Here is a 26,368-nt window from a genome sequence, read left to right on the forward strand (position 1 = left end):
CCATTTGGATTCATCATAATTTGAAAGAGTGAAAGTAGTCCCCTTTCCTACACGGAATAGTTCATGCCAACCTTAACGAGACAAATGTGAACATAACAGCAGGGCTCCTACAGTTCTTCCTCAGGAAAGAGTCCCCGGCGTTTATAACAATCTTCTTCACATGACCACTCCCAACAATGGTGGCAACCTCCGCGTCCTTCGCCTCCACCAGATCGAACAGCTCCTCCTTCACCTCCGGCTGTCTGAACTTGTGTCCATCGGTCTGAACTGTATCCTCCTCCTCATGCTCAGCCTCGGCAGTTCTTTCTCCTTCAGCCTTACCAGTGCTTCCGATTTGCTGTTCGTCACTGTCGTCTGAGTTCTCGAGCTATGTCTGCTTCCGAGATCAACCGGGACAGCCTCGTCCCAAACTTGTTCGATGCTTTGACCACCGGTAGCCTCCCGTCGATGGACCTGTCTGCGGGGTATGAGCCCGAGCCTTCTGCTTCCAGCTGGATGAACTCAGCTATGCTCATCACAAGCTCGTCTTCAAAGTCGTCCACATCTTTGTTCAAGTCCTTGTATCCGTTTCAGATTATGCAGCGGTACATCCGGTACGTTTTTGGGCCGACCCGGCCGATTAGGTACGGTTCCTTGTGCGGGACGTAAGGGACAGGTACGGTTTTGCTGCAGACAAAGACAACGATTTGGAAGAATGTGGGTGAGTTCGTCAAAAAGTGGGTGAAGGTGGCCGGGACACCGCTGGCAAGTTCGGTGTAGATCAGACCGATGCCAGGGACTTTGATTATCCCGAGGCTCGGGCCGAGAGTGAGGATGGATTTCATGGAGATCTTGTTGTGCTGATCGTATAGGTACTTCTTCCGGGATCCATAGTGCCATATGTACATGATGAGGGTGAAGATTACCGACAGAAGGAGAGTGAACCAACCACCTTTCGAGATTTTCGTCCACGAGGAGGAGAGGAAGACAAGTTCTGTAATCCCATGTACTGAAGCAGAACAAGCAGAGACGGTAAATAAAGATAGATTCAATGATTACCTGGGATCGAGGGTAAAAGCTTACATGTAGATCAGAGAAATTCTTCGATAAAAAGGCGGCTTGACCCATGTACTGAAGCACCAGACACGGGTAAACAACACAACAGAACGCAAACTGCACGAAACCATGAGATTGTAAAATGATAGTTTTTATCTCTCTTTTTATTTTTAAGGAACTTTGAAAAAGTAAACAGATATTTTCATAAAATAACATCTTCGAAACATCGCATGCGTTCAAGATTAAAGCAGTCCTCAGTGGTTCCCGAAACTGTATATGCTACTTTTTCTAATCCATTTTCTTATATTTGTATGTCATCTTTTATAATCTTAAGATTTGGTTCCTAAAATCAAAGATGCAAGTATCCAAGAACCTTATTATGCCTCATTTTAAGAAATTTATAAGCTGATATGCATACCCTTATAGCCGTAAATTGGCCAAGTTCAGCAAAGACGGCCTCCGTTCCTGAAAGTTTTCACCAAAAGCCAACATGAATTGGAAGGCCAAAGCAAATATGCATTCAATCAAACTTTAAACATGAGATAAATTCTACCTGTGATGCATAAAAGGATGCCTCCAAGGGATAGCTGGCCGTCTTTCCCTGTCTCTCTGAAGAACTTATGGATATAAAAGGAGATAAAGCTCGGTATACTCTGGGATTCCATGTCACAATATTGTACATACCAACAGATGCGATAGACAGCAACCACAAGATCATGATAGGTGCAAATAAGAAGGCCACTTTATTCGTGCCACTGTGCTGCAAAACAAAAAGTCTAACTAGCAGAAGGCAGTACCTGGGCAGGGAAGAAAATTGTGAAGAATCATAAATCACAATGTTGAATTTGTTCATTTAAAAGCCGGGGCTTTTCTTTCTTTCTGGCCAGACAGGAGTTTCAGAATTGAAGCCAAGATACATGTGTAAGGAATGCACCACAGAGACTGCAAATGTTACTTACTGTGCTTCATACTTGTTCTGGCTATAAGCCCATCAATGGATGAAGAGACTGCAAGAAAAAAAAAAGACAAGTTTAGATGCTAACACATTGAGCTGTTCAAAATGGCAACATACTTTAAGGCCAGACAGAAATGGAAGCCCTTTTACCCGAAATTGCTGGTGTAAGGACGCCAATGGTAATGACCATTGAAGTTCCAACCAAGACTAAGACAAGCAAAGCTGTTTTTGATCTTTTACGTCGTTCTATAAGACTTTTGAGGGCAGAACCGGGCAAATTCCTATTCGCATCCCCAGGGCCATAGTAGGTGGAGATCTCCTCATCGGCCGCTTGCTGATTTGGAAGCAAAGACAATCTTGCGTGTCTGCAGAGCAGCGAATACAATGCGAAAATTCTACCTGCAACACAAACCCGACAGCCAAAGTCTTGATCCGCATAACATAATGAGAAGGAAAAAAACAAGTGAACTAATTACTAAACCACATGTTCTCACCTTCACCATTGTCGTCAGCAATTAATACAAAAACCATATACTTGATGAGTGAGAGGAGAGTTATTGTCCAAAATATCAAAGAAAACGCGCCAAATATCGTATCTTCGGATTGGTAATCTTTCTATCCTCCGTAGAATGTACATTTATACACAAAGAGGAGAAATACTCAAATCTCCAAACACTAGACCGAAACTCTGATATTCTAAGAGAAGAACCTGGTTACACCTTCTTCTCCTCTCAACCTGCTTCAAGAGGGAAACAACACATTTTCAACAACACGCAGGAGAGAAGTTGAATTGCTTCAAGCTTCAATCAATATGCGCACATATACGCACAGGTATACACATTTCCCTGCCTTCAACTCCATCAACGATCGCTCATGATTCATTTGAACATCGCAACTTCGCATTAGGGAACACAAATCTCGAAAAATTTGAAGTTGAGAACAAAGCTATAGCATACAGATCAATATACAAGTTCAGAAAAAAGCGTATCTCGAGAAATTGTTTACAAAAAAGTTTAAAAAACCCAGCATAAACAACTTAATCCAAGAATCAAACAGATTTCGGATTCGACCAGTATCGTCTACTGCATATAAGTAAATTCGGCGGGATGATAACGGTATCGGTACACTCATTTCAGATATCTACCGTGGCATTTTCCATCACATCGACCTTTTCTTTCCCGAGAAACGACGAGAAAGTTAGGGTTTAAGACTCGATCGAGCGAAAGAAAAAAAGCCCGGGGAAAATATACCATGATCGGCGCCGCCGGCGAGGAAGATGCGGCGTCGCTCAGCGATCAAAGAAGACACACGGAGATTGATTTTCTAGGCAGATTGAATCCGAATCGAATCTAGAGAGGAAAGCTGACGATTATCATTTGTTTGTGTTGGTTTTCTTTCCCTTTTTTTTAAACTGGTTTCTTATATATAAAAAAAACTGTTTTTTTTTTCACTTCGCAGCCAGATTCGATTCGATTCGATGGTCTGTATCTATGTGTATGTATACACACATATACATGTACAATGTATGCACAATCTCATCATAGACATCATCAACACGACAATGCTTGAAAAGAGACCTGTTTTTTCATAACAATAATATTTTTTTTAAAAAAAAAAACAGAGACTGAAACGTAAAAACAACCCAGAAGTTCCATTCCATGGCGACGCACCGTAGAAGAAGAGGATTACCCAAAAAAATTTGCATATTATTTTTTTTGTATCAATCTGAAATTTATTTCCGGCGGCGGTTGGTTACCATATCCGGATTTCCCTTCTTCATCATCGCCACGAACTCCTCGTAGTTGATTCTTCCATCCTGCCCCAACCCCAAAACGCAAAGATTGTCAAAAAACGCAACTTTGATAAACTATTGTCTCTGCTATGTAACCGCGACTGCGATTCACATCCGCTGTAAGAATCTCGCGTTCGAGAATTGCGTTTACGACGAAGTATGCGTAAAGGCGGAGCCTTTAGAAAGGTATGGATTGCTAATAAGAACAATACGACGGTAAAGTCGAAAACTTTTAAGAAGAAGAGATGGGAGAACATACATGATCAGTATCTACTTCGGCAATGATCTCTTTGATGGATTTCTTCTCATCCCCGCCCACGTTGTATTTCTTCATTGCCTGCTCGAGTTCTTCCATGGTTATGTACCTACAGAACCAACCATCAAAGACAAGGACGATGATGTCTAAACACGAAGAAACGAAAAAGAAGACAGGTAATTTACCCGCTATTGTCCTTGTCGAAGTACTGGAAAGCCGTGTACAAGTGATCCTCGCGCTCGATTCTGTTCATATGCATCGTGGCCGATATAAACTCCAAGTAATCGATCGATCCATCTCCATCAACATCGGCCTGTTACATACGATAACGATCTTTGTAGATTTGCTGGCTTCTTGATGAGAAAAAAGAGAATCCAGTTTCACGAAACGACAGACGGTTAAGACTTACGGCTTCCATTAACTGTCGTATTTCAGCTTCTGTGATCTTAGAACCGAGTTTCGGGAGACCAGCTCTCATCTCCTCTAGGGTGATCGTCCCGCTGTTATCACTGTCTAAAGATCTGAACATCTCTTTTAGACCCACAATTTCTTCTTCAGACAGATTCTCCGCAATAACCTGAATCGTAAAGGAGACCGGTCAGATTCGTGAGGAAAATCGAAAAAAGATTGGAAGGGTTGACTACTACTGTTCTTTCCTTCTTACCTTGAGGGCTATCTTCTTGAGTTTGTTCATCGCCCGGAATTGTTTCATCCTCGACAACACAGCAATATCAAGCGGTTTATCAGATGCCTCCCCGCCTTCTCTCATCCATGGATGATCTGCCACATGTAATTCAATCAATCAATAAGGCCGGCATTGAATAGCTTCGATGGTATGTGCATTGTAAGAACACTTGCCAACACTTGCCAATGTAAGAACACAAAGCACGAGACTAGTTTCGGTCTCCTAAAAAGGCAAACTCACTCAGAACTTCCGAAGCTGTGAGCCGCTCTTTGGGATCATACGCTAACATTTTCTTCACGAGGTCTTTGGCCCCACTGGATATCAAAGGCCAAGGTTCAGACGAAAAATCGAGATGTCCTTGAAGAATGGCATCGAAGATTCCCCGTTCACTCTCTGCACAAGGAACATACAGGATTATCAGGGAAAAAATAAAAAGAAAGGATAGCTATCCACTGTTAACGAGAGAGAAAAAAAAGACAATACCTCCCCAGAAAGGCGGAACACCAGAAAGAAGGATGTAAAGAATCACACCAGCACTCCAGATATCGACCTCGGGTCCATATTTCCGACGTAGAACTTCAGGGGCAACATAGTATGCACTTCCTACGAGGTCCTTAAAGCCATCGCCTGCACTAACGAAATCGGCTATACAGTTCATGTCCATCGAGGAATCAACACCAATATCAAGAAATAAGACTGCCCTATGCAAGTAATGTAAAACCAAAGTTTAAGGTACGAAATGCCGAACATGACAGATTAAATCCGACTCTACCTGGCTTGAAGAACACAGAGAGCCCGAAATCTGTAGCTTTCAACGGGGAATTCTCATCTTTACTCAAGAAGAGAAAATTCTCGGGCTTCAAGTCTCTGTGCATTACACCCATAGAGTGGCAATTATGCACAACCATGACCATTTGCCTACACAAATCTGCAGCTGCTCTCTCTGAGTAATGCCCTTTAGCTATGATCCTATCGAACAATTCCCCGCCCTCACACAGCTCCATCACTAGATTCACTGAGTGCCTGTCTTCATAGGCTCCCTTCAATTCCACAATATTCCTACACATCCAACTCAATTACCATCAGTATCAACTTGGATCCAAGGTCAATGCCCCCATTGATCTTCTTTACAATCCACAAGAATTCTGTGGCTAGATTCATAAACTTTGCCCACTAGACTACATTGCATCACCAGCCAGAGACAGTCCAGATAAACATATTGAGAATCAATTTCAGCTTCTTCCCAAGAAACTCCAGCATTTTAATCGATTCAGAAGAAGGCCCAGATATACTCATGGATTTAAATCTTAAAAGACTAAAATTGGAAACGGGGACGAAACATTTGGGACCGCTGTCGGAAACCCAGAAGAAGCAATGGCAGTAAATTTTACCGGTGACCCGTGAGGTGGTGCATGATCTGGACTTCACGGCGGACGTCTTCGATGTCGTCGCGGTGGACAAGGCGGCGCGTGGGGATCGACTTGCACGCGAACTGTTTCCTGGTCTCCTTGTGCGTGACGAGGTAAGTGACGCCGAACTGGCCCCTCCCGAGCTCGCGACCGAACTCGTAGGTGGTCCGCACGTTCTCCATTGGTCGGCCCAGGATCCGACCGATCTGCTGAGTAGTTGCCGGGCGGGAGGCTCCGGAGCCGGAGGATCCACGGCGTTCGCCGGTAAGTGGAGCATGGTGGCGGTGGTGGTCGGAGGACGGCGGCTGCGGCGGCGGGTGATCGGAGGATTTGGTCTTGGAGGTGCCGTGTCTGTTTCCCATTGTCAAAGCTTTTCAAGTCAAGGAAAAGTCAAACTAGTGAGATAGCAAGTGCGAAACGGCGAGAAGAGAATGGAGCTTTTATGTCGGAGATCGGGCGATGGCTATCCACGTGGCGAATATTCATTGGGTTTTTTAAGTATGAGTTACACATGATCCGCGGACAAAGTCCTTACGCGCTTGTGTTTGGGCTAACGTCACGCGTGTGAAAGGTTATAAATTAAATTCCGACCATATTATCAGTCCACTTGGAAGATAATTGAAATGAGGAATGTACTTGGACACTTCCGATATAATACAAATGTTTCAACTATAATTACATTTTATTTCCTCAACTAGCATAATTTATATTACATTACTTATAATCTGTTCTGTTAAATGATTACAACAATATGACTTCTTGTAATAGGAAAGCTAACAAATGACAATGAGTGTTTAAGACAGTGAAATGAGCAAAAAAGGCAATAGAGAAACCAGAACTGAGCAAAGAGTCAGGTGAGGAAAGGAATGTCTGAATGTGAAATCTGCGATTTGCTCTGAATGGTTGTTACCGCCGCCATAGCCGCCACACGCTTCCATGGATGACATTAAGAACAAAAACCCAATTCACCAATGTGATTTTTTATGTCTCCCCGGAAGTGACTCCTTTTTTTATTTCTGCACTATGAACTCTTTCCATAAGCTCATAAACCCGGGAAATTTTAGGTATGCTTGAAAGAAAAATCTGCTTCCATTCTTGATGGATAGGGTCCTCAAAGTTACGGTCGTTAACAGGCGGCCTCTCGTTTTTTTATTGAAGAGTTCTTCCGAGTAGAATCCCGCTGAAAATAATAGCACCAAACCACTTGTTGGACACAAATCTGCCCGAAAAGAAGAGGAAATATTTAGTACCAAACAATATCAAACTCAGAAAAGTGAAACATTCCATGGGGAATTACTTTTTGTTGCAGTCAGCCCGAGATGATAGATCGACTGATCCTATCTGCCACACCAACTGTCCCGAAGCAGCCACCAGTGATGCGTAATAGGGCCACCCTGCTCGATACAAATCATAGAAGGAGGGAGATGGAGATTGTAAGGGGGCATTATGAAGAATTCACAGAAGTTTAGAACTTAGTCAAGTACCAATATCAGCATTCAGTCCGGTCAGAGCGAGAAAGCCCACGGATGCTGAGCCAAATCCAGTAAGCCAAAGCTTAGTTGAATCACCGAATCTTAGGGCTGTTGACTTGACACCAACCTTCACATCATCCTCTTTGTCCTGGAAGCAGGACAACCGATTCTTACACCTTAAGTCCATGACTCCACGAGAAGAAAAGAACAAAGGACAAAAGTAAAAAGACATCCACAATAGCTGAAATTTACCATCGTTCTAGGAGAACTTCCAGTGAACTGAATATGGAGACTGAGATGATGCTAGAGCGCTTAATCATATACTAATCATTCTTCAATGTATAAAAAATTAAAAATCACCAAGTTGAAGATTATTTTGGTGTTAAGCATAAATTTTAAATCACCAAGTCTTGAAAATATAGGCAGTGGCCCGGCTAAAAGAAAGGGGGGAAAAGGTAGGGAGGGGGAGTGGCCTCATTTTCTTTGATGCTAATAAACCTAAGTCAAAGATCAGAACGCATGCATCAGCATGAGACACATAGCAAATTTTGAAAAGAACCTTGGACTGGCAAATCCCGAAAGAAGGGTACAAGTTCAAGCAATACATGCACTTCGAGAATTAATCTATTCTGCAATTACTTAAAACCACTTCAAGAGGATATGTGAAAGGAGAAAGAAAAAAGAATTTCAAATTGGTTGGCTATATCTATAGGAACTATACACTTCTCTAGGTACAAAGTGTGACACTATGGAAATCTATTTTACTATGATACAGAAAGTCAAGCTAAGGATAAGAAATGATGTCCACACATACCTGGTGTGCATATATAGTATCATAGACGAGGGTCCAACAGACTCCTGATAAATAAAGAGGGAAAACCACAGCTGGCTCTAAGCTTCCTTTCACTGCAGCCCATCCTAACAATGCTCCCCAGTTAAATGTCAAACCTAAATACGCTTGAGGCTGCAAATAAAATTACAGATAGATCAGACAAAAGGCGAACAACATGATTTACTGCGTACTCCAGAGAAGCTGGAATGGATTAAGTTACCCAAAATGTAAACCTCTTCATTAGAGGGTAGGAGAAGACCAGTAACAAAGACGAGGCCCCCAAAACACGACTGCAGAATAGTCCACTGATATTAGCCCAAGTAGACAAAAATACTCATCACACAATTAACAGAAAAGCACTGCACAAGCATGAAGTTCGGTTTTCAGATTTGTGGGTCAATTACATCAGGGTTAATCATATGTGCAAGTGCATTTATGCACACATGTGTTCTATTAAACATACATACACACGCATATTTGGCATAGATTGGTTGTATGGAACACAATCAGTAGGCCATAGCTACTCAGAAATTTGCAAGACACCAACCTGTAGTTGTTAAGTTGAAGAAGAATTCCTAGACCTAAAAACAATTGCAAGCCAAGAAAAGAAAGCCCTTGAAATGGAGTCAAAAGACCACTAGCAACAGGTCGCAACCTTGTACGTTCCACCTGAATAGAAAAATAACCTCTTCATCAACATGCGATAAAACATCACATTCACATAATCTTGCTTCTCAAATATTATTAGTCACAACCAATCCATCATCTTTTACTGAAAAATGAATGCAAGGCCTTGGAAAGTTCCAACACCCCGAAACAAATTCCACTTTCCATGCATGTAATATCTGAAGTTAATTTTATGACAGCATGAAAAAATTCATAAGCAGCATAAGTTGGATATTCATTTGGGTTTGTGGTGATAAACTATTACTCGACTATATATGTGATTGGAGATGGCGTAGATTGAAGTATGACAGTGTAAATTAAAGCATAAGACAGATACCAAGAGTACTTCGCATCAGATACACTGTTATACCTATCGGTTTCTGTCAGCAACATGCTACAGGCACTATTAAAGTTTGATATCATATTTATGTCATACAAAAGGGTCTTAGTTTACGCAGAGGTAAAATCATTATCACCTTTGTATCTATATCCCGATCAAGCAGATCATTTACAGTACAACCAGCACCCCTAAGAAGCAGTGCTCCACAACCGAACAATGCCATCATTTTAAAATCTGGAAAGCTTCCAGGATTAGCAGCGAACATGATAGACCTATAAAAAAATGAAGAAAATTCAGAACTTGAACTACGTGTTTCGTTGACTGATGGACAAGGAAGATGACATATGGTTCTTAGTTATGATCACCAAGAGCATTTAAGTTAATCAAATTATCTAATCAATTCCCTCCTAATCCCTAGACAAGCACCTCTCTGGTGAGCTCTCAAGAAGCTTAGTGCAAGGCCAAAATACACTTCACCTAATTAAGAGCCACGGACAAGGTCTAATCTTGCCTCCAAGAAACAATACAATAGACAGAAACAGAGGCAATCTAATAAAACAACAAAAAGCAATGCTTATTAATTAGAATATGTCACCCTATTTCAAACTTCAAATATCTTGATTACACCAAACTTCAGTACACTCACTATTCAACCTTTACTTCCCCTCACCCTTTCAGCACAGAAATCCAAAGGAGAAGACAGACATACCACATACAAGGCCATGCAAGCAACCATGTTCCAACGGGCTTATCCAAGCGAGCAAGCTTTGCATAAGCCCTAGCTTGTTTTGGCAAATACAGATCTATCCAAGATGCTTCTCCAACACCATTGCCACCCTTCTCATCCTCTTTCTTTGGCTTTCCCTCCAATACAGGTGACGAGGATGGCCCAGAGGACGACGAGATTCCAACAACCAATCTATAATTCCAGCACAAACCATTCACATTTTCTTGACTCAATTCCTTGCATTTGCTCCATATTTCAACATTGCGGTTCCACGAGGGAAACGCAGGAAAGGGATCACGAGCAGGGTTGGGAATAAAAACAGGTCTCGGCAAGGAGACAACCGAGGAAGTAGCCAAGACGGAGGAATTCAATAATCGGCGAGATGAACGAAAGAGTCCATTGAACGCCATCTCCGGAGCCTGCAAGAGGAAGGTATAGAGCCACACCTGATTCATAAACCATTCCTAGAATTCCCAAGTTTCTGTTAAACAGATGAAATGATTTCAACCAAAACTTAAAATTCTCAACAACAAAAAACAAAGGTTTTAGGAACCAAATTCTCTTTGCCAATCAGTTTTACTAAGGCCTCCAGACTCTAGAGCGATCACGGTGGTCGCAAGAGTGAGGATCTGCCATAATTATACCAAAGACCTGGAGCCATGCGGCCTCTGTGAATCGCCATGAAAGGCGTTTGCTTCGCCGGGACTCACAAAGGGATTCTCAGTATTTGCAATCGCTTGGACCGAAGGAATCGTCTCCAGAGAACGATCGGATCTTACAGAATCCGGCGGCGTATGAAAGAGAAGAAGAAGAAGAAGAAACATAAATGGAATCCTCACCGGAAAGTGGCTGCGACGGGGAAGAAGTATACGGCGGCCCCGGCGAAAAGAAGTGTGTGTAAAGTAATTGAAGAAATAAAATCGAGAAAAAAAAAAATAAAAAGGACTAACCGGAAAATACTAACACAATTACGGACTTGCATGTAAATAATGGTATATGATTTCAAGTTCTACAAACCTTAAGCTTCAACCCCTTCATCTTTAAAATGGTGAAACTAAACCCAAATTGCCCAAGTTTCACTCCTGCACTATAAGTTCGGTTAATAATAATCGAACCGAATTAATCGAACCGACTGGTCAACCGGTAACCCAATTTTTTTTTTGGGTGGATTTGAATTTGGAAGCCCAAGTAACATAGCGGGGCTTTTAGATTAGGATCTGGGCTCAGTGTCACTCGTTTCGGTCCACGATTTTTGGTACGACAAAATTTATATAATTTTTTCCCCAAAATTTATTTTACAAATTAAAAATTCAAACCAAATTGACGTTTTAAATTAAAATAAAAAATGAAGTGTATCCGTCGTAACAAATGTTTGATTGGTAGGTTGGATTTTAATGTCACTAGCTTGTATCCGATGTGACAAATGATTCTTCATATCTATAGCGAAAATAATAATGTGCTGCCGGAATGAACAGAATGTAAAGAAAAAAAATTCGTTGAGTAGAATTCTTGTAACGTTTTTTTTTATTAAACATTATATAACTTTCTGTATAGGGTTTCGGGTGAAACGTAGGATTGCATGTCTTATCGTTTGGCTAAATAAATGGTTGGCGGTCGCATCATTAATTTTAGGGTAAACATTATAATAACGCATTGGATAAAGCTCTGTCTCTCTCTCAACACACACACACATATAGATTTCATATAAATGGGCATCATGAGCATACGTGGAGTAGGTCCAACAACTCAATTTGAGTCAAAGTGTAATAATGAGTAGCTTAATATATAAGGTAACAAAACATTGATATATATATATATATATATAATTAATTAAAGAAAGAAAAATGAGCAATAGGGTTGAAACCCACATTGAGAATGCATCCAAATCTACGGGAATTCATATATATATATAAAAAAAAACCCATAATTACTCATTGATACTTTCGATCATATATATTTCATAACATGTCTCACAAAAAAAAGTCCAACTCTATGAATTAATCAAGAAATATCTAGGATTCTCACGTGTATAGAAACCCATTTATTTGCAAGACAAAATCACAATAACAACATCAAAATTACAAACAAATTTAAAAAAAAAAAACACACCACATCGTGAAGTTGAAAGAAGAAGCGATTATTAAGAACAAACAAAATCAAATCACGAGTCAAAACACTAGTGAATATAACCAATGATTGATCAGTTAATATATATATATATATATATATATAGATATAATAAACTAATTAATTAATAACACTCATAGAGCTTAATATCCATCTTCACACGAAAATACTTGGCACCCTGAAATATATCAGTTTCAAAGGTGGCAATCCCTCGGGCCATGAAGAAATCTCCGGTCCCTCCGACGATCGACAAGTCCCTGGTCTTCTCCATCATCAGATCCGCCCCCATTATGTTCAACGTCCCTCTGTGTTCGGTCGAGTTGAACACCAGCGTGTACGCGAACCACGAGTTGTAATCCGTTTTCATGTCGTAGAAGTAGAACCCCTGCGCGCGCGCCACGGGCGTCGACAGGTAGTTCTTGTCCACCGTTATCGGGTCGTCGAATACAACGAACTTACCGAACTTGAAGTTCCCGAGGCCGGGAGGGCTGACGATGGCGGCTGACGTGGCGTTCGCCACGTTGTCCCCGTCGTAGAGGATGTCGTGGTAATAGAAAACGAATCTCTTGCATGGCTTTTTCGGATCGAAGGCTTTTCGAGAGGATGAAACTGAATCTGACAAAAGGAGAACGAAGAAGAAGAATGAGAGAGTGGAAGAGTGTTTCATTGTTAGAGATGCCATACGAAATAATGAAATTGAGTTTTTTTTTTTTTTTTTTTTTTTGGGGGGAATTTGGGGATATGAGGAAAGACTTCACTTGCTGAGGCTATTTATATACAATCCAATGGCGAGTTTTATTTTATTTATTTGTAATACTGAGGCTATTTATATACAATCCAATGGCGAGTTTTATTTTATTTATTTGTAATAAACAAAATTTGTTTTGAGGGACACATCTTAGTGGGTGGGTGGTGCCTATTGGTTTGCCGAAATAAACTATATTACCAATTAAATATTGTTATTTAAAAGTGGAATTTTAGAGTATGTGAAAGGGCGCACAAGAACGGGGAAAGCATGGTTGGTGTTACCTGAATTTAAAAGTTTATTTTGTTTGGTTATTTGTTAGTCTAACCGATATATAAAATAAAGGATGAAATTTAGAGTATAAGTTATAGGATATTTTTAAAATGAAGTATAAGTTATATTAATCAAAATATTTACTAAATTTTCTATATAAATCAAAATTCTTTTTTTAATATCTAAAAAACTGGTTTTTATGTGAATAAAATATCAAACCGTTATGTTGATAATTTAATTTAAACTAAAAGCGTCGTAGTTATAAAAAAAACCCTAATCTATGAAGAAATTTGATCGGATTAGGACAATGTGAAAGCGGGAAAATTTAATGATGAAATTACTAAGCAATGATTAAGAAGAAAGATTGCATCGTTGGGAATTGCTTCGAGTCTAAGCACGCAAGCACGAGTGTGGTCCTTAGACTTATTTACAATAACATATAACTCTTTAGCTTTGTCTCTAAGAGTACTCTACTCTTATTATTATTATTATTATTATTATTATTATTATTATTATTATTATTATTATTATTATTTTTGCTGTTTATGGTCCAAATCATTTGGAGCTTTTCATCCTTTAATTTACTCTGTTAAATTTAAATATATTATCTTTATAAAAAATATATGTATATTATTGGACTTTTGTAATTGTATCATTTCTTTCTTTGTTTTTTTTTTTATAATCAAGTTGGTTCACCGGACCTTCGGTCCAACTACATCCAACCTCAACGAATGGGCTACCTTACTGCAGTTAATTGCATCTCACCTATCTTCCCATGAGTTCGAACCGACCACCACATACGCCTAACGATCTCAAAGAGACCCGGCCATCAGGAGGGCCTACCACTCGCCCACCGTGGGATGGGTGTAATTGTATCATTTCACTGTTTTTTTCTATGTTTCTTTTATATTTTGAAAAAAAAAAAGATAAACCGGTTCAAGTTTTATGATTTTATTCTACATTTTCCTTCTCATATAAATAAATTTATCATAAATATACAATATCTAATACGTATTTTGGATTAGAGGACATGCAAAGTCGAGACGCAAACAAGGAATCGGTGTTTACCTATTTAATGAAATTTTAAATAAACCAATAACGACCAAAAGTATTCAGGTAAACGATTTTATATACATTAATTTTCATGAAATGTTTGTTTAGGGCCAGAAAATATTTTTTTTTTCCGAAAGAAGTAATATTTTTATATCGATCTATGAAAAACCTTGAGAAAAATAATCGCCAAAAATCTTCCTAACACGTGGGGGGAATGAGGCAGAAGTCAACCGGAGGATTTGGTTTAACCAAAGAGGTCAAAGGGGTTTAGTTAACCAACTTCACTAACTTTCCAGTTGACCCGATCCACGAGCCCGAAAATTCAAATAAAATGATTTCGGATTCAGATTGAATTTCATCGAAGAGATTATTCGTAAATCAAATTCGAATGAGATTAACAGGATTGATCTTATATATATATATATATACACCTAGAATTTTGATCGTAAAACGACCTACCACTCGCGAAATGGTTAAATTCGCATGCACGTTTGCCATATAATTACGTCAGTCTATCGACTTCTGTCCCCATCAAAATGACGAGACTTTCTATTTATTGATATGATTTATCCAATTCTCATTACTAACAAATACAGACCCCTAAACACTCGGACCGAAATCCGACCAAAGCCCAAAATTGGATACAGATTCAAAAAGAATCTGAATGTGGGTAAGACTGTCTGTTACATTCATTAAGAGTAAAATTCAATGTTAGAAGTTGTAAATTGAGCCAAAGTTCCAATCTTTTTACATAACAAACGAAATCCCATTCTGTCACCAAATCTTGGAATAGAGCTAAGGAACATCATCGGTGGAACGGGATTTAACCGGGTTTCTAATTATCGGAGAACATAAGATCAAAAGAGAGAATATAACTCGGAAAAAACAAGATTTCACATTACCAGTGAAAGCTGAGACATGTTCTGAAACTCAGACCTAGAATCTTTCTTCTTTCACAAGGTTCATATCTCTCAGTCTCCTTCCGCTGATGTAATCAAAGAAGACAAGCTTTGCAAGAAAAACCAAGGTACATCCTAAGCTTCTGTACCATTGCCATTGTCAAGAACTGCACAGCACACGATTCTCCCATCAATCTGCTCTATTTCCTGGCTTCAATCTGCATAGACTAGAGAAGAGAATAAAAGGGGTCTTGGAGATTCCTAAAATCCCGGCAGACCCGTGTTCTAGACCTTACTGCTCATCCTGAAAATTATACGACCTTTGGACGAATCGTAGACACTCATTTCAACTTTAACTTTGTCGCCGGGAAGGATACGTATATTGTTCTTCCGGATCTTTCCGGAAATATAACCGAGGATGTTGTCCCCATTATCCAAATCAACGCGGAACATCCCATTGGGCAGTGATTCGGTGATTTGACCCTCAATTACCGATTTCTTGCTCCCTTGTTTGTTGGCAGGCCTCACAGACCTGTTCCTATCGTTTCCGCCTCTAGTTGCATTCACTCTCTGGCATCGAATCACCGGACTAACCTTCACACTCTTCTCGATTGCACCAAATTTTACTTGGCTGTTCAATGAAACGCAAAGAGAAGACACAAACGGTTTAAAAATTTCAGCCACTTTTCCTCCATCCCAGAAGAGAATACATTCTTTTACTCAGAGGTTCAACCAAGCACAAACCAAGACGTGAAAGACAAACTTTTAGCCATTTTTCCTCCACCAGCTAGAAGATAGCAAACAAACAAACGCAAATTCAGAAAACTGCAATATAAGTCCAGCAGATAGGTTATCCATCATCAAGACTCGATTTACTAATCTGAATCCATCACCGCCCCTAAATTATCAAAGTGAAATCTGCAAACTTGAAAACCTTCGGACCATTGTTTAACCTCGCGTAACTCGCAAATTAATCACCATTAAACAACAAATGATTTCAGCAAACGTCGGTTTGAAGAGGTTGTGGTCATAATCCTAAAAGCCCAAGAGACTGCCACAATACGACTAACGCGAAAACTGGAATTCAATTCATCAAAGAACAGCTTCAAACTAGCAGGAAACATGTGGAGAAACAGAGCAGAAGTTCACAGATAACATAAGAATCGAATTCAACAGAGTCGTCACTCGTAATCTGATGAATCAGATAACTTACGGAGTCGAGATTCCATCTGGAAATCCGATTTGGCGAGGAAGAGGAAGAAGAACTTGAGGGCGGAAATTGGAGCAAAGTTGGAGCATTTTTATCTGTTTCTTATCTTCAAAATCCCTAAATTCTCTCAGTTCAAAAACCACTGCTTTGTGGAAAACTTGCGTTGTCCTGGAACTGATACTCTGCGGGCAGTACCACGAAATTCCAAATCCATTCAGCCATTTAAAATGCGCCACGTGGCTCTCTGTTTTGGTCGGTTTTTTCTTTATTTTTTTAAGAAAAATGAAATTTCCATATGTGATAATGTAATTAAAATAACTGCTTATGGTACCAAAGTGTGCTAATTAACATTTTCCAACAGCTAATATGATACCTTTTCCTCATGTAAGATTCTCCATCTACCAAGAACTGGTGCTTTTTCAATAACACATAGATGACACATACACAACCAAATCATACATTAAGGAGACCGGCCTCGTGAAATTCGACTCAGCTTACAATTATTATTCACATTGATAAATAAACAATCACATACTCAACCATTGACCTTATTCCATAAACACCAATGAACTTCGGAAGGCAAAATTCCCTAAGAACTCTCGGAATCATCGTCCAGCAACTCCGCCACCGCCACTCTTGCAGAAGTTCCGGTGACCGGAGGAGCTCGGCCGGGAACGTAATGTTGCACCACCAACACCGATGCCGGCGTACGTACAACCTCGTTCCACGTCAGCATATTCCCCACCGGTCCGAGCTCCGGCGTGTCACTTATCCTGTTCAGACCGGACAGAACCGGACCATCCGGTGACTTCCCCACCAAGAAGATATTGCTTCTCGAATACTCCCTTATAATCTCCACGACATCCTCCGAACGTTTAACGATCTTCTCCTCGTACACGATTTGAGAGTAGGAGGCAGAACTCGGACCAGCATCCGAACCAGAACTGCTCTCCTGTCGTTGCTTCACCTTTGCCTTGAGTTCCGATATTGCTTGAGCGTCGCGCAATTTAGTTTCGCTTGTACCGATGATTCGATCTTCGGTTATCTCGAGCTTCACCTCTTCTGGTTTAAGAAAATGGATGGGGATGAATTGGAGAACAGTTAGGCTTATACCGGGATGCTCCGCCATCCGCAAGGCGAAAGCAAGAGCTTCCCTATCATCGTTCCCTCCGAAGAACAAAACGGTTATAACCAACGAGAAATTGCTGGACGAGACGCGAGTCGTACGGCCGAGTCCACGGTCGACTAAAATCGCCACTGAACACGGAGAATGCTCGATAATCTTCTTGTTAATCGATCGGTACTCGGTTCGAGTAGTCTCCCAAGTTCCATCCAGCGTTGCATGCTTGTGGAAAGGGATGATCACCATGGCGGCGCGTTTGCGTTCGGCGCTGTGGCAGATATCTTCATGGATTGTAGCCATTCCCGAGATTGCGGTCATGGGTCGTACTGAAACGTGGCTGAGATGCCGGAACGCCTCGAACGCTACCATGATCACGTCTGATGAATTTCCGAATAGACCCTTCTTCCAGAAAGGAAGGCCATTTTTCCCTGCCTTGTGGACCATGAGAATGGCGGATGGTCTTTCCGACAATTCCATGAGATGCATTGCGTAAACGCAGAGACCTTCTTCACGGTCCGTACCTCGAGAGGCTTCGATTAGGTTGACAATCGTCGGGATGTTCATTATGCTGTGGTAACAGACGAGAAGTCGGAGTTGTGCATTGGATTCGCTTGCTTTTTCTACAGTCCGGTGCTTGTACTCGCCTTTGGATAAGGTCTTAGCCGGTTTGTAAACCGCCATGACGAGTGGTGTTGTGATGAATGTGGTGAAGATCGCCATTAGGACCATTATGGCAAAGACCTGATCGTTTAAGACCTGAATCACAACAAAATATCCAGTCACTAGATCTACAGATTGGCGAACGTTTCATAATAAACTCGGGTTTGAGGACTTACCCCTCTGTCTTTACCGATGTTGAGGACGATGAGCTCGACCAGGCCTTTAGTGTTCATCAAGAAACCGAGAGCCAGTGACTCTGCAACCGGAACCTTGCAGAAAATTGAAACCACGACCGTACCGACAATCTTGCCAAAACAAGCGTTGAATATAACCAAAACAAGGAGGCCCCAAGACTGAGCTCCTTGGATGGTGGCGACATTGGTCTTCAACCCACTCGAAACAAAGTAGAGCGGCAAGAAAAGACCCGACACGAGATCCTCCACTTTCTCGACGAGAGAACTAGCGAAGTTCCCTTCTTTCGGGAAAATGACACCGAGAACAAATGCTCCGAACAATGCGTGGATCCCAATCGCGTCCGTGACAAAGCTTGCAGCCAGGACCGCTGCTAACGTGCAACACACGTATTGTTCCTTAACGGGTTCGCCTTCATGGCAGCGTTTAGCCATCCACTTCAACCCGGGTCTTACAACAAAGACGCAGAAAATAACGAAAATGCAACTCGAGAGGAAAACCCATAGAGAGGTGAGGGGAGAGTCGCTGTCACCGGAAAGAGCGACAGCCAACGCCAAAAGAATCCAGGCGGCGACATCGTTGACCGCAGCGGCAGACAACGCGATTTTGCCGATGTCAGTGGTCAAGAGCTTGATCTCAGCGAGGATACGGGCCAAGACGGGGAAGGCGGTGATGGAGAGAGCGACCCCCATGAAGACGAGGAAAGGGGCATTGTCAACGCCGTCAGAGATGGTGTGACGGAGGGCGAAGGAGGTGCCAATGCCGAGGACAAATGGGAAGGTCATTCCGGCGATGGCGATGGAGAGGGCATTTTTTCCGGTACGGCGGAGAGATCTGGGGTCGAGTTCGAGGCCGACAAGGAAGAGGAAGAAGAGGAGGCCTAAGTTGGCTACTGTGTCTAAGACCGTGAGGCTTCTTGGTGGGAAGATCGTGTCGCGAAACTTAGAGCTTTTGCCGAGTGCTGATGGACCAAGCAGTATACCTCCCTGCCCCACAAACGATTATCGTCAATAGATTAAAAAAAAGTAACGTAATTTATCAAAAAAAATTAATCATACAAAATTACAAATGGAAACTTTTCTTATCCAAATCCAATAGAGAGAGGAGAAGGAGAAACTTACGACGATCTCTGCGATGACACGAGGTTGTCTGAGAGGGCGAAGGAAGAAGGAGAGAGTGCGGGTGAGCACCACGACTATACAGATCTGAAGTATGACGAGAGGCAAGGCGTAGTCAAGCGGATTTTCGCCTTGAAAAATCCCATTTGATGTCGCCTTCATCGGTTCCGGACATGTTCCGTTTGTTGCCATGCCTCCTTCTTCTTATGATCTGAGAGATGACAATCATTATTCCAAATCATACAAACAGATTCAATAACCCTCAAACCGATCATTCATACTCTGAGGGAATCCAATGTCATTATTGAGAAAAACCATGAGTCAGATCATGTACAGATCTACTTCAACTTAGCAACCATTCATTCATGTTATGGAAGAAAGAGTTCAGCTTCCTCCAATTTTCTCGGGAAACAAACAGAGAGAACTATGAATCCGGGAAGAAATTTCAGATTATCAAAAAATAAAAAGAATCTGGGATGAGATATGACGAGAAGTGATGACTCCGGGTAGACCTAAAGGGAACACAGCAAAAAGCCTAACTGCATTGCGATTTCATTTCCCCTCCTAATTTTCCGGCATTTTCTCAGCAACCAAACAGCTCAAACAGAGGAAAACGCCAAATCATTAGGAACTAAAAGCCAAATCGCGTACTTGAAGTCGAAGCTCTCCTTCAACTTTCTCGAACGGCGTTTTCTCGGAAACCAAACAGCGGATCAGCACGCGACACATATAATAGAGAGAGAGAGAGATGGACTAACTGATAAATATCTGGATCCGGTGATTGAAGAATCCCGGAGAAGAAATTCTCCGATCTGAGTCGATTAATCTGAAATAATGCGAGAAAGAAATCTGAAGATTAATGATTCATCGTCAAGCGGATTTGAAACAGATAAAATGACGAAAGAGAATTGGCGACAGCTGCACACCCAGAATACAGTGACAGTGAGAGCGAGGGATGAAGTGAAGACGCCACGAATCACGACGGTCCATAGACTCCACACAACGTATATATAGCCCGCGTCGATCATATATTATGTATATAGCTTGTAATATATTTTATGGATGAACAACTTGTCGCCCTGTAATTTTGTTATGACTATTTTTTTTCCATTACTTTCTTAAACATATTTAACGACATATTATTTAATGCAGTGGTTTTGTTTTTCAGTTCATATTCAATGAACCCAAATGCTACCGATCGAAAATATAATCAGAATTTGGAAAAAGCGATCACTCCAGGATTCTCATATACACTGCCTCACATTACATTTAGGTCGAATTGAACGATAAAAAAAAAGTAAAAGAAAATATAATTTCTGATAATAATAATGAATTCAAAGCAAATATTAATTGAATTTATAGTCAGATGAAGAAATTCAAAGAGAACAGAAATTAAAACAAGAAGTAAATTTTATTCATTTTCTAATTCTTCCAGATGTGAATAGATTTTCGCGTTTTTTTTTTGGGGGAAAATTTACAAACCAACCCATTGAGTGTGCGATACATACAACGCAAATTGTACGAAGAAAATAAAGAAAAATGTGTGGTTTCAAGCAAACCCTGATATTTCATTCTTTATTTTCTAAAATACACAAACTTTTTTTTCTACATGAAAGGCTTCCACAGGCACAGTAGATTCATTATGTAATCTATTTACATAATCAAATACACATTACAGGTACAGGGTATTGACCACGCGTGTGTGTATATATATATACACACCTTCTCCGAGCATATGGGCGCCAAAAAGATAAGCCCTAAGAACACTCGGAATCATCCTCCGGCGACTCCGCAACCGCGGCTCTTGAAATAGCTCCGGTGGCCGGAGGAGCTCGGCCGGGAACGTACTGTTGCACCACCAACACTGACGCCGACGTCGAGACAACGTCGTTAGATATCAACAAGTTTCCGACCGGTCCAATCTCCGGCGTATCGCTTCTCACGTTCAAACCTGACACCACCGGACTTTCCGGTGACTTCCCCAGCAAGAAAAGATTGCTTCTTTTGTATTCCTTGATGATCTCTACAGCTTCCTCTGAACGTTTCACGAATTTCTCCTCATACACGATTAGAGAGTCAGAATCAGAAACAGAACTGGAACTCTCTTCTTGTTTGGTCTTCGCTTTGAGTTTGTTTATAGCTTGAATGTCGAGCAAATTGTTCTCGCTTGTACCGGTTCCATCTTCGGTTATCTCGACCTTCACGTTATCCCGTTTAAAATCTTGGCTGGGGATGAACCGGACAACGGTTAGGCTAATACCGGGATGCTCAGCCATTCGAGCACCGAACGCTAATGCTTCCCGGTCATCGTTCCCTCCGAAGAACAAGACGGTCACAACCAAGGAGAAATCGCTCGACGAGACGCGAGTCGTGCCGCCGAGCCCACGGTCCACTAGAATAGCAACCGAGCATGGAGATTGCTCCATAACCCTCTTGTTGATCCAGCGATATTCAGACCGCGTAGTTTCCCATGTTCCCTCGAGGGTCATATGCTTGTGGAAAGGGATGATGACCATTGCAGCTCGTTTTCGTTCTGCGCTCTGGCAGATATCCTCGTGCATGGTAGCCATGGCGGAGATAGCGGTCATGGGCCGTACGGAAACTCGGCTGAGCTGGCAGAAAACCTCGAAGGCCACCATGATGACGTCGGATGAATTTCCGAATATGCCCTTGTTCCAGAAGGGCAGGCCAAATTTTCTGGCCTTGTGGACCATGAGAATGGCAGAGGGTCTTTCGGACAATTCCATGAGATGCATTGCGTACACGCAGAGGCCTTCTTTACGGTTGGTGCCTCGCGAGGCTTCGATGAGGTTGACCATTGTCGGTATGTTGATCATGCTGTGGTAACAGACGAGAAGCCGGAGTTGTTTGTTGGACTCGTTTGATTTCTCTACGTTGCGATGCTTGTACTCGCCTTTGGACAAGGCTTTAGCCGGTTTGTAAACCGCCATTACTAGAGGAGTTGTGATGAAGGTGGTGAAGATCGCCATTAGAACCATTATGGCAAACACCTGATCGTTCAGGACCTGCAAAATACAACAGAGATAGAGTCATTACATCTTGAAAAAATTTCGAAACATTATACTCAATAAATATCCTATAAATTAGTACAGAATTCTAAACAAGAACCTGGTATAAATTTTGGGTTTGAGGACTTACCCCTCTATCTTTACCAATGTTGAGGACAATGAGTTCAACAAGACCTTTCGTGTTCATCAAGAAACCAAGAGCCAAGGATTCTGCAACTGGAACTTTGCAGAAAATCGATACAACAACGGTACCGACAATCTTTCCAAAACAAGCGTTGAAGATAACCAAGAAAAGAAGGCCCCAAGATTGAGCACCTCGTATCGTGGCAACATCGGTCTTTAACCCACTGGAAACAAAGTACAGCGGTAAGAAAAGGCCCGACACGAGATCCTCCACTTTCTCGACCAGAGAACTCGCAAAGTTCCCTTCTTTTGGAAAGATCGCACCGAGAATGAATGCTCCAAACAGCGCATGGATTCCAATGGCGTCTGTGATGAAACTCGCTGCCAGAACCGCAGCTAACGTGCAACACACGTACTGTTCTTTAACGGGTTCGCCTTCAGGACAGCGTTTAACCATCCACTTCATGACCGGACGGACGACAAAAATGCAGAAGAGGACAAAACCGAAACCAGAGAGGAAAACCCATAGAGAAGTGAGTGGAGAGTCTCCTTCACCAGAAAGCGCGATGGCCAACGCGAGGAGAACCCAAGCCGCGACGTCGTTGACAGCAGCGGCGGACAAAGCGATTTTGCCGATATCAGTGGTCAAGAGCTTGATCTCAGCGAGGATACGAGCCAAGACGGGGAAGGCGGTGATGGAGAGAGCAACGCCCATGAAGACAAGGAAAGGAGCGTTGCTGACGCCATCGGAGATGGTGTGACGGAGAGCGAATGAGGTGCCAATGCCGAGGACAAAAGGGAGGGTGATTCCGGCTACTGCGATGGAGAGGGCGTTTTTTCCAGTTCGGCGAAGAGATTTTGGATCGAGTTCAAGGCCGACGAGGAATAGGAAGAAGAGGAGACCTAAGTTGGCAATTGTGTCTAAGACTGTGATGCTTTTCGCTGGGAAGACTGTGTTGAGAAACTTGGAGCTTTTCCCGAGTGCTGATGGACCAAGCAGTATACCTCCCTGCCAAATTCACCGATTAAAAGTAGTTCAACCCTTAAACAAGTAAGCAAAATCATGGATTTAATTCCTTTCTCTTTCAATTTAAAAACTTTTTCCTGTATTTTAACACCAAATAAGAACAAGTATGGTGGTCGAGTGTTAAATGAGCATGCAAACTATAATATCACCTACAATTCGATTCTAGACATAGGTACGGCTGTCGTAAGACGGTAATTTACTTTTTTCGAATCTCCGGAAAATATAATTAGATCGAAGGTTAGATAAAATTTCGGATCATATAAAAAAAATGTATTCACCAAGATATATATATATATACACCATATATATATGTACCATATATATATATATACACACCAATATGACAACAAGTAACATCTCTTATCTAGTAATTTAAGATAAAAAGTAATGACGTATCACTAACACACGTGTTCATATTAGAGAATTATCGGCCAAGTCATTCAAACAAAAACGTAAGCAGTACAGGTAGTCTTCGGATAAAGCTAGGTTCATATTTTAATCAAGTGATAGTGAGTTAATTAAGGTATTTGCCCGACGTCACTTCCTCGGACATCGGAAGGTTTCCGGCCACTAAGAGCTAAAGAATACATTGCATACATATTTAGTAATATATAGAATAGATATATTAGAAACTTGACAGGTCACCGCTTTACATGGAAGAAAAGTGAATATTCCAATGGAGATTCCGCCTGGCGGCTAGAAAATTCATTCTCATAAAATTACGGAATATTTAATTCTTTTATTCTCCAAAAAGTCATTTAAATAATTGAAAGAACCAATTTATAAATGAAAAACATAGATACTTTTTACATGATCCGCACCCTGTTTTACCTATTTTTTTATTTATTTAACGACCATATAATATAATGTGTAAAGACTAATTCAAATAACCTAAGCAGGATTTCTTTAAAGGTGGATCACGTTATCGAGATTCATCAATAGTTTGTAACTAATTGATAATTGATTATTGCTCCTCCTTTCATATCATTTGTTTTCAATTTCAAGTTAAAATGATCGGACACTAAACTAATCTGTTTGGTGTGGAAAATCCAGTGACGGCTGATTTGAAATCTCTCTAGTGTTTGATCCTTAGTTAGTTTCTATGGTACGTGGGTTAGAAATTAACCATTACACTAATGCCTCTTTCCTGAAACCCATTAATTTTCTGTAAACAAACAAGAAAACTTACCACAATCTCAGCGATGACGCGAGGTTGCCTGAGAGGACGGAGGAAGAAGGCGAGAGTGCGAGTGAGCACGACCACAATACATATTTGTAGTATCAGGAGAGGCAACGCATAATCGAGAGGATTTTCGCCTTGAAAAACTCCGTTAGAAGCCGCCTTCATCGGTTTTGGGCATGTCGTCCCGTTTGTTGCCATGCCTTCTTCTGCCTGAGAGGTGAATTTTCCCGGATCAGTTACTTATTTCCATATCCAACACAATTGAGATTACCATTATGCTATTACGATTATGAGGCGAAAGTGTTATAATGCGTTTTTTGTCCAAAATCAATGATCAGTATAAGATGTAATGAAATTTTTCAACCGGTTTGGTTCAGCTTTCTCCAGTTTTCTCGGGAAACAAACAGAGAAAACTACGAATCCGTGAAGAGACGACGAGAAGTGATAAATCAGGGCAGACCTAAGCCGTAACGAAGTAAGGGGCTGATCGCATTATGATTTCATCTTCCCCCTAATTTCTCCCCATTTTCTCGGGAACCAAACAGCAAAACTGAGGGAAACTCCAAAATCAACAGAAACATGGCAAACAAATCGCAGGATTCGAGTTTCATTCTACTTTTCCGACGGCGTTTTCCAGGGAAACAAACAGATCACTACGCGACACTGAACCGATTTTGAGAGAGAGCGAGAGAGAGGGAGACAAACGCGTGAAAATACCTGAATCTGGCGATGAAGAATCCGGAGAAGAAATTCACCGATCTGGACCGATGAATCTGAAATCTGCAAGACGGAAATTTGAAATTTGTGATAGGTGGAGAAGTGGATCGATGAATCTGAAATCTGCGGGTGTGCCCATTTATACAAGTAATCTCGCGCGGGTATCAAGTACAATTTTATTTTTCATTTATATGAATAAAAAAATTTAGGGTGGCAAAATTAATATTATCTTTTTAAATTGCGATGATAACATTTCTTAATGAAAATCCAAGAGATACATGAACGAACCTCGAGCAAAATAAGGTTGAAAACATTTACTTGGAATCTATTGATATGTATACCAGTGTAAGTCGTATGTTATGTACGCACATTGTCACATATACATATTTATATATATATATATATATATACAAATATACACATACATATACATATATATAAATATACATATTACACACTATACACATAGACATAGACATATATACACATCATATATATATATATATATATGTGTGTAGGGGTGGCCAATTCGGTTATTAACCGAATAACCGAACCGATCCGAACCGAATAACAGCGGTTCGGTTCGGTTCGGTTATTTGCTTAATAATCGTTCGGTTGAGCAAGTTCAATAACCGTTCGGGTTCGGTTCGGTTCGGTTAATAACCGAATAACCGCGGTTAACCGAACGGTTATTAGTATTTATTTAGTTTTTAGTGTTAT

General features: G+C 41.1%; 7 protein-coding genes across 12 annotated transcripts; all 7 read right to left on the reverse strand.

Annotated features, from left to right (window-relative positions):
• Positions 1 to 47: 47 nt before the first annotated feature.
• On the reverse strand, positions 48 to 3,426 carry LOC104814798 (potassium transporter 3). Its single transcript, XM_019201605.1, is given in 13 exon segments — positions 48 to 91; positions 94 to 252; positions 255 to 371; positions 374 to 968; positions 970 to 1,152; positions 1,454 to 1,500; positions 1,589 to 1,666; positions 1,669 to 1,832; positions 1,979 to 2,042; positions 2,141 to 2,389; positions 2,485 to 2,636; positions 2,638 to 2,729; positions 3,241 to 3,426. Coding segments are annotated over 13 exon segments (1,947 nt in total). The 5' UTR covers positions 3,244 to 3,426.
• A 105-nt stretch (positions 3,427 to 3,531) lies between these two features.
• Positions 3,532 to 6,550, reverse strand: LOC104814809 (calcium-dependent protein kinase 3). Its single transcript, XM_010543004.2, has 9 exons — positions 6,115 to 6,550; positions 5,496 to 5,782; positions 5,207 to 5,350; positions 4,964 to 5,116; positions 4,703 to 4,818; positions 4,448 to 4,615; positions 4,224 to 4,351; positions 4,042 to 4,147; positions 3,532 to 3,806 (listed from the first exon to the last, which is right to left on the reverse strand). Exons 1-9 carry the CDS (start codon positions 6,492 to 6,494, stop codon positions 3,723 to 3,725), a joined length of 1,566 nt encoding a protein of 521 aa, XP_010541306.1. The 5' UTR covers positions 6,495 to 6,550; the 3' UTR covers positions 3,532 to 3,722.
• A 245-nt stretch (positions 6,551 to 6,795) lies between these two features.
• LOC104814817 (4-hydroxybenzoate polyprenyltransferase, mitochondrial) lies at positions 6,796 to 11,112 on the reverse strand. 6 transcript variants are annotated; one of them, XM_010543026.1, is made up of 9 exons: positions 11,009 to 11,112; positions 10,152 to 10,588; positions 9,579 to 9,714; positions 8,984 to 9,105; positions 8,657 to 8,726; positions 8,419 to 8,568; positions 7,617 to 7,752; positions 7,430 to 7,526; positions 6,796 to 7,351 (listed from the first exon to the last, which is right to left on the reverse strand). In XM_010543026.1, the coding sequence occupies exons 2-9, from the start codon at positions 10,577 to 10,579 to the stop codon at positions 7,282 to 7,284; spliced, it is 1,209 nt and encodes a 402-aa protein (XP_010541328.1). In that variant the 5' UTR covers positions 10,580 to 10,588; positions 11,009 to 11,112; the 3' UTR covers positions 6,796 to 7,281. The 6 variants fall into 6 exon arrangements, with proteins under 6 accessions (XP_010541328.1, XP_010541312.1, XP_010541318.1 ...); XM_010543010.2 differs by lacking the exon at positions 11,009 to 11,112 and adding an exon at positions 10,814 to 10,989; XM_010543016.1 differs by lacking the exon at positions 11,009 to 11,112 and adding an exon at positions 10,880 to 10,988.
• Positions 11,113 to 12,150: 1,038 nt separating this feature from the next.
• LOC104814831 (dirigent protein 6) lies at positions 12,151 to 13,023 on the reverse strand. The gene has a single exon (XM_010543036.1). The coding sequence runs from the start codon at positions 12,976 to 12,978 to the stop codon at positions 12,421 to 12,423; it is 558 nt and encodes a 185-aa protein (XP_010541338.1). The 5' UTR covers positions 12,979 to 13,023; the 3' UTR covers positions 12,151 to 12,420.
• Positions 13,024 to 15,059: 2,036 nt separating this feature from the next.
• LOC104814832 (translation initiation factor IF-1, chloroplastic) lies at positions 15,060 to 16,600 on the reverse strand. The gene is made up of 2 exons (XM_010543039.2): positions 16,480 to 16,600; positions 15,060 to 15,897 (listed from the first exon to the last, which is right to left on the reverse strand). The coding sequence occupies exons 1-2, from the start codon at positions 16,563 to 16,565 to the stop codon at positions 15,552 to 15,554; spliced, it is 432 nt and encodes a 143-aa protein (XP_010541341.1). The 5' UTR covers positions 16,566 to 16,600; the 3' UTR covers positions 15,060 to 15,551.
• Positions 16,601 to 16,970: 370 nt separating this feature from the next.
• Positions 16,971 to 20,439, reverse strand: LOC104814840 (cation/H(+) antiporter 17-like). The gene is made up of 4 exons (XM_010543052.2): positions 20,328 to 20,439; positions 19,573 to 19,780; positions 18,436 to 19,437; positions 16,971 to 18,355 (listed from the first exon to the last, which is right to left on the reverse strand). The coding sequence occupies exons 2-4, from the start codon at positions 19,759 to 19,761 to the stop codon at positions 17,066 to 17,068; spliced, it is 2,481 nt and encodes an 826-aa protein (XP_010541354.1). The 5' UTR covers positions 19,762 to 19,780; positions 20,328 to 20,439; the 3' UTR covers positions 16,971 to 17,065.
• A 600-nt stretch (positions 20,440 to 21,039) lies between these two features.
• LOC104814847 (cation/H(+) antiporter 17-like) lies at positions 21,040 to 25,742 on the reverse strand. Its single transcript, XM_010543064.1, has 4 exons — positions 25,649 to 25,742; positions 24,938 to 25,141; positions 22,729 to 23,730; positions 21,040 to 22,595 (listed from the first exon to the last, which is right to left on the reverse strand). Exons 2-4 carry the CDS (start codon positions 25,127 to 25,129, stop codon positions 21,327 to 21,329), a joined length of 2,463 nt encoding a protein of 820 aa, XP_010541366.1. The 5' UTR covers positions 25,130 to 25,141; positions 25,649 to 25,742; the 3' UTR covers positions 21,040 to 21,326.
• Positions 25,743 to 26,368: the final 626 nt, after the last annotated feature.

This window comes from Tarenaya hassleriana, unplaced genomic scaffold (assembly GCF_000463585.1).
Source record: "Tarenaya hassleriana unplaced genomic scaffold, ASM46358v1 Cleome1, whole genome shotgun sequence".
NCBI classification, from domain to species: Eukaryota; Viridiplantae; Streptophyta; class Magnoliopsida; order Brassicales; family Cleomaceae; genus Tarenaya; species Tarenaya hassleriana.

What these genes read in the sequence shown, in the direction of transcription:
- LOC104814809 (XM_010543004.2), bottom strand. Translation starts at nt 6,494, where the DNA reads ATGGGAAACAGACACGGCACCTCCAAGACCAAATCCTCCGATCACCCG. An exon ending in TACGACAGTTAATGGAAGCC is followed by an intron (nt 4,352 to 4,447) that starts GTAAGTCTTAAC and finishes CGTATGTAACAG; the next exon opens with GCCGATGTTGATGGAGATGG. An exon ending in TTCGACAAGGACAATAGCGG is followed by an intron (nt 4,148 to 4,223) that starts GTAAATTACCTG and finishes TTGGTTCTGTAG; the next exon opens with GTACATAACCATGGAAGAAC.
- LOC104814817 (XM_019201782.1), bottom strand. Translation starts at nt 10,624, where the DNA reads ATGAATCAGGTGTGGCTCTATACCTTCCTCTTGCAGGCTCCGGAGATG. An exon ending in CTTCAACTTAACAACTACAG is followed by an intron (nt 8,727 to 8,983) that starts GTTGGTGTCTTG and finishes ACTATTCTGCAG; the next exon opens with TCGTGTTTTGGGGGCCTCGT. An exon ending in ATACTATATATGCACACCAG is followed by an intron (nt 7,753 to 8,418) that starts GTATGTGTGGAC and finishes TCCTGCTTCCAG; the next exon opens with GACAAAGAGGATGATGTGAA.
- LOC104814831 (XM_010543036.1), bottom strand. Translation starts at nt 12,978, where the DNA reads ATGGCATCTCTAACAATGAAACACTCTTCCACTCTCTCATTCTTCTTC.
- LOC104814832 (XM_010543039.2), bottom strand. Translation starts at nt 16,565, where the DNA reads ATGCTCCAACTTTGCTCCAATTTCCGCCCTCAAGTTCTTCTTCCTCTT. An exon ending in CCAGATGGAATCTCGACTCC is followed by an intron (nt 15,898 to 16,479) that starts GTAAGTTATCTG and finishes TTCATTGAACAG; the next exon opens with CCAAGTAAAATTTGGTGCAA.
- LOC104814840 (XM_010543052.2), bottom strand. Translation starts at nt 19,761, where the DNA reads ATGGCAACAAACGGAACATGTCCGGAACCGATGAAGGCGACATCAAAT. An exon ending in GTGTCATCGCAGAGATCGTC is followed by an intron (nt 19,438 to 19,572) that starts GTAAGTTTCTCC and finishes TTTGTGGGGCAG; the next exon opens with GGAGGTATACTGCTTGGTCC. An exon ending in ACATCGGTAAAGACAGAGGG is followed by an intron (nt 18,356 to 18,435) that starts GTAAGTCCTCAA and finishes GTTGTGATTCAG; the next exon opens with GTCTTAAACGATCAGGTCTT.
- LOC104814847 (XM_010543064.1), bottom strand. Translation starts at nt 25,129, where the DNA reads ATGGCAACAAACGGGACGACATGCCCAAAACCGATGAAGGCGGCTTCT. An exon ending in GCGTCATCGCTGAGATTGTG is followed by an intron (nt 23,731 to 24,937) that starts GTAAGTTTTCTT and finishes TGAATTTGGCAG; the next exon opens with GGAGGTATACTGCTTGGTCC. An exon ending in ACATTGGTAAAGATAGAGGG is followed by an intron (nt 22,596 to 22,728) that starts GTAAGTCCTCAA and finishes TGTATTTTGCAG; the next exon opens with GTCCTGAACGATCAGGTGTT.